The sequence below is a fragment of the Aethalodelphis obliquidens genome, unplaced genomic scaffold (assembly GCF_003676395.1).
Source record: "Aethalodelphis obliquidens isolate GAN/ISIS:26980383/991018 unplaced genomic scaffold, ASM367639v1 scaffold40, whole genome shotgun sequence".
Lineage (NCBI taxonomy): Eukaryota > Metazoa > Chordata > Mammalia > Artiodactyla > Delphinidae > Aethalodelphis > Aethalodelphis obliquidens.
The window spans coordinates 13,110,212-13,116,019 of record NW_020837984.1 but is presented as its reverse complement, the minus strand read 5'-3'; the positions used below and the strand labels follow the sequence as shown (position 1 = coordinate 13,116,019).

The following is a 5,808-nucleotide window of genomic DNA, read 5'->3' as shown; positions in this document are numbered from 1 at the left end:
CTCCCCCCTTCACCCTCCCACCCCGCCCGCCTGCAGCCACATGACAGGAAGGGCTCCGCCACACGACGTCAGCAACGTCCGCGCCCCCGCCCCCGCGCTCCCCCCGCCCCGCACGCAGGGGGCGACCGGCGGAGCGGCGAACGTGGTCGGCGCGCTCCGAGCTCCCCAACCAGAGCTCGCCAGAGCGCCGCCACGGCGGCCGCCGCCGAGCCGGCGCGCGGGTTCCCGGATGTGCGGCGCTCGCAGAAGCCCCGCCCCCGCTGCCAGCTCCGCGCGCGCCCCCGCCCTCCGCCCAGAGCGCCGCTGCGCTCCGCTTTCCCCTCCCTGTCCCGCCCTCCCCCTTTTTCGTGCCTTGAGGTTGCGGGTCAGCGCGAGCCACTGCAGTGAGTCCGTTACGGCTCCTGCGCGGGCGCGAGCACGAGCGCGAGGCTGCAGCCCCCGAGCCTCCTGGCCCCCTTTCCCCCCCGTTTCTGTCTCTCCCCCTTCTCGCCGTCTCTCCTCCCGCGCTCTCCTCTGAATCTCGACCTTAATTTCTCTTTTCCTTGCCCGATCCCGCGTGTGCCCAGTCACCCGGCCGGCGCGGTCTCCGCGGCGCCGCCTCCCCTCCCCCAGCCCGCACCCCCTCCCCCGCGGGCGTCCCGAGGGCCGCAGCCGCCCCAGCCGACCGTAGTTGGGCCGCCGCCGCCGCCGCCGCCGCCGCCGCAGCTTCCTGCGGGAGCCAGTCTGAGCGCCGACACTCCTCCGCGCGAGCGAGCCGCCGACCGCCCAGCAAAATGGTGAGCCTTTGGCTTCCCCACGCACCATCGCTCCCCGCCCGCCGCTTCCAGGGGCGGGGGCGAGTCCGGACGCCCCGGGGCGGCTTCCCCCGGTGGAAAATTCGAGAGACCCGAGAGAGCCCCAGCGGCCCGGAGGCGGCGGGCGGCCTATTGACAGCACGGCGGGGCCCCGCCGCCCGCCCCCGGGCCTCCACGGGGCGCCCCTCCGCCCCCCCCCCCCCCCGCGCCCCCGGGATTCCGCCCCGGCCTCGACACCCCGCTGCCTGGGCCGTCCGCTCCGGACAGCCCTCAGATCGGCCTGCCTTCCCTTTCTCCGGACCGTCTTCCACGTGGAGCCCCCCCCTCACCCCCAGACTCACTCTCTCAAGTTCGGGGAGATTCCGGAATCCTGTGGAAATCATGTGTGGCAAATGGCCCTTTATATAAGACCCACTTTCTCTCCAGGGCTGCTCTTTCTCCCACTCATACTCTGTTTTCAAGCAACGAGCCTTGGAAGGAATTCTGCCTTACTTCCCCCTCTCCAGTTCGTGTTTATTTCACTGCTGTTTGCAAACGTACGAGGTTTTTTGTTTTTTGGTTGTTTTTCGCTGCTGCTTTACTCTGCAGTGGCGAACCGGAGAGGTCTAAGGTGTAGATTCATGAAAACAAGTCTAAATTCGGTTTGTGATAAACGGAGATACTTGTTTTTTAGTGCTTACTTACTGCCAAGGGTTTTTCGTTTTCTTTGTTACCTTCGTAAGTCTCTCCTGTGCTGATTGTTTTTGAATCATGGCGATTTAAATTTGTCTTTCCTTAGCCTCACATTAATCCCTAGGTAGAATTCACTGCTGTAGTGTTTCCGACCGACGCTAGGGGTGTGTCTCCCGCCTCTGTCACTGTAGCCAAGAAATCAACGACGCCCTTTTAGCCTGTTACCCTACCGGTTTTCTCGCTCCGGCTAGCCGGTGCAGTTTCCTCTTTGTAATCAAGAATTGCATGCATAGTAGAAAAAGTTTGCAGTGCTTTTTCATCTATATCAGATATCCGAACAGGTGATTTGGTCGTTAGGCTTTTTCTACAAGTCTTTAAACAGTTGTCCGAAGATTTTTCGACGGATTGCTTGGCGTAATGTCTTGCACCTTGTAATTGCATTTATTTCACTTTGTATGTAAATATTAAGCATTTCAAAATAGAGCGGTGGGTGAGTGAAGAGAGAAATTCTGTGGACTGCAACTTGGGATCAATTTGTGTGATTGGGGGGGGGAAGAAAGTGACATTAGTCAAGTAAGTCAGCTTTTATTTAAAACAGGACAAATGATTAAGCGCACCTATTAGTGTCCTTAAAATTCAGATTAGGAGCAGACTTAATAAATGATTAGTGGTTTTGATATGTAGAGGAAGTTTTACCCTGCCAACTTCGGAGGCAGCTCAGAGACGATTTTGGCCTTCCGAGTCAAAACTTAGGCTTTTCGAGACTTACAGAAAACAAGTTAGAGCGGAGCCATTCATAGTGCAGCCTTTTTTTTTTTTTTTTTGCATAATCTTTTGGAGTTATGAATTGAACTTTAGTGCTTTAATACAACTTCTCTATACATGTATTTTACCTGAAGGTCCAGATCTTGAAGATCTTTGTCCAGTGTTTTTACCTTTATTTATAAATGATACGTTTTGAGGAACAGTGACCTAGTCTTCTTGTTTATGCAGTGTATAGCAGAATGATCTGCTTTCCAAATAGTTTTTTTTTCTTGAACAATACGCTGAATTTTGAAAATTCTCTTTTAGGTCTTAAATTTATCTTCCTGATACTCAGTGTTTCCTTATTTTTCAAAAATATTTTAAAATCACCGTATGAGATTTTTTTCTTCCAGGTCATTATTTCTCTCTTCTTTACAGTTTCCTTTTTAGTATTTATTTTCTGATTCACTCTTGGCTTTTTTTCCTGCCGTCCTCTCAATAACATTTCAGGACATAATTTGTTGTGACAGTGGCCCCTCAACTTTTAGGATTATGTTGGTCTGCTGAATATAGCACTGGTTCGAAAGTGTCAGGACTGTAGCTCAACTCTGCCATATGGAATATTGATTAATTCAAATAAATTGGACTTTGGAGTGATCTGGTTCATTTATCTTGTTAATTGGGCATACAGTTCTGAAAACTTTCATTCCCTTTGGAAAATCTTTATAACTTTTACTGAGTGTTATGGACATACATTTTTGTCAGCAGATTTTAATTTATGAATATCAGTGATTAATTCAAGTAAGGGGAAAGTAAAAAGGCTTAGAGATTGAATTGAGCCTATCAAGAATCTTTTTTGACAGGTATTAATTTTACTTGCTACCTTAAAAGTAGCCTACTTCTTTTTTTCCTGTTATATCCCTTCATCTCTATTTGGGTCATATTAAACTGTTGAGCAGATGGGCTGAAAATTATGCATATGCATATAAAAATGTGAGTACTGAGCTCCAAAGAATTTTTCTTGAACCATTACTGGTCAGTTGTCTATGATTAAATAAATGCATGTTTATTTATTGAAATAAATATATCATCACAATATTTTCTCTAGGTAGGTATGTATAGTTTTAGATAGAGTACTTAAGTGTTACACACAGAGGTAAAATAAGAATAAAATAATCAAGTAGAATGTTTAGATCGGTGTGATTGAAAACAGTCTCTCAGTAATTTTTGAAGGAGTAAATCTTGTAGGGGCATTTTTAGAAACAGTTAACTTTTTATGTATCAGATGTAGTTTTTACTTGTCATTAGTGTAACTCAGAAATATGACCAGGTGTTTTGGTATCTGTTTTTCGTTGGAATAGGTAATACAAATTTTGTTTTGGATGCATATATGAACATAGTGCATAAATAATTAGCTATTCTTTTAAGTTTTGTTTCTTAGGCCAGCCTTACATATCATAAGTGACCTTTTTTATGTTTTTGTGTTTTTAAACTTTGTATTACAATTATCTCCACCATCTGTAAATAGAACCTAAAACACATTTATTGCTGTCTACAATAACTGCACTTGGAGTTGTACACAGCATATTTTAGTTTGAATTCTCTGTCCAAGAAAGGCTACTTCAGAAAAAAGCAAGCAACCTGTCTTATGGCCAGCAGAATTAAAATTCAGATCAATCATAAAGAGAAAATTTCTCCATTTACTATGTCCCGTAGTGGTTAAGAAAATAAAAGCGTTCAGAGTACAAGGCAAAGAAGCTGACTAAGGGTCAGTCAGCAATGAGAGAGGGACAGACAAGTGTGCGAGGATCAGGCATCTGTCATAGGTTGTAAGGCAAGCAAAAGTACAAGGCAGTGTAAGAAGTCAGCTTGGGCCAGGAGGATTAAGCGAGTCAGACAGATGGTGGGCCCAGAGTCGGGGCAGTCTGCAGGGATTCGTTTAGATGAACAAATACTTGTAGGTTTCGTCTGCATTTCACTGGTTACTCTGCCAGGTTGTGGAGGATATCAAAATGATTAAGGCAGGTTTCCTGCCTTCATTTAAGTAGAGAACATGAGACAACTGCCAATAGGTGTGAAAGAAAGTTAGCATGTTACCATATGAATAATATACACAAAGCTGGACAGAAATTGAGGAAAGAGCAAAATCAGTTTCTTTGGGGATTAGGGGAAGTTTTATGAAGGAGGTGACAATTGAGCTGGGTCTAAAAAGATTAGCATTGCAGTAGGCGGAGTTGGAGGTAGCTAGGAAAAGACTCTAAATCCTGGAGCTAGGAAGAGAGAACATAGATTTGGAGCACTGACACTCAAAATGTGATTCCTGGACAGCATCAGCATCATCTGGGAACCTGTTACGTCCCACCCTGAACCAGCTGAATCTATAACTCCGGGGCTGGGGCCAAGCAGTCTAGATTTATATGCCTCTGGGTAGCTCTGATCTGTGCTAAATTTTGAGAGCCACTGTTTAGAGAATAGCATGGAATGTATTTATTTAAATTTTAGTTGAGTGTCTGTTAATATACCTAGCATTGACTATACAAACAGAAGACATAATTATAGTTTCCAAGGAACTTAATCAACTAGGTGAACAAGACAATTATTATGCAGTGTGATATGTGCTATTAACAAACTAAACATGGGGTGCTGTAAGAGCACATGGCAGGGGAGAGGTGTAATCCAAACTGAGGTGGGGATTGGATGGAGAGATGAATGAATGTCACTCAAAGAAAGCTTCATGGAAAAGATGGTGCCTGAGCTGAGGCTTAAAAGGATGAATATTTAGCCAGTGGGAAAGACACTCTAGGTAGAAAGCTTTATGTTTAAAGCCACTGAGGAATGAATATATAAGCCAGTTCAGCATGGCTGGAGGGTAGGGGGTAGGGTGGAATGGAGAGACAGGGTGGTCAGGTAGATTGATGCAGGATCCTAGAAGGGTTTGTATATCACATAAGGGAATTAATATTTTTTTCCTTAAAGCCTGTGGGAAGTTATTGTTTTTAAGCAGGAGAATGACATCGTCTCATTTACTGTTTTAGAGGGATCAATCTTATGGTCGTGTGGATAAAATAGGGTAGCTGAATGTAGAAATGGGGACCAATTAAAAAATTATTACTGTAAAGTGAGATATTAAGGACCTGAAAGAACGTAATAACAGTGCAGATGGAGAGGAGGGACCAGGTATGAGACACATTTAGGAGGCAGAAGATAGGACTTGGTGACTTGGATTATGGGGAAGGAAGGGGTGAATCTTGCTGTGGCTTCTGGCTTGGGTGACTGGATAGATAATACTGCCATCCACTCAGCAAATATTTATCAAGAGCCTATGTACTTGGGTAAGATTTGATTCGAGGGATACCCTAGAATGCTATTCCGCCCTCAAGAAACATCCAGCTTTCTAGGTTGACTGTTGTTTCATCTCTAGTCTTCTCTCATCATTTGGTAATTACTGCTTAGAATGCTATGTTGCACGAGTCTAAGTTCAATAAGATAGAGTGTTGTGAAATATTAACAGTGCCTGCTGCATAGATACCATGGTCTAGGAGCTAGCAGAAGGAACCTGACGGCCTGGAGGTAGGAAGGGGCAGCATGTTTGAGCAGT

At 45.8% G+C, this 5,808-nt stretch overlaps 1 protein-coding gene across 1 annotated transcript in view; it reads left to right on the top strand.

Moving 5' to 3' along the window:
* Window positions 1–325: 325 nt before the first annotated feature.
* PPP3R1 (protein phosphatase 3 regulatory subunit B, alpha) overlaps window positions 326–5,808 on the top strand; it is a 59,088-nt gene continuing 53,605 nt past the window's right edge. The window contains exon 1 of the mRNA XM_027131872.1: window positions 326–776. Coding sequence (XP_026987673.1) covers window positions 774–776 — 3 coding nt within the window. The 5' untranslated portion in view covers window positions 326–773. The remainder of the gene's footprint in view (window positions 777–5,808) is intronic.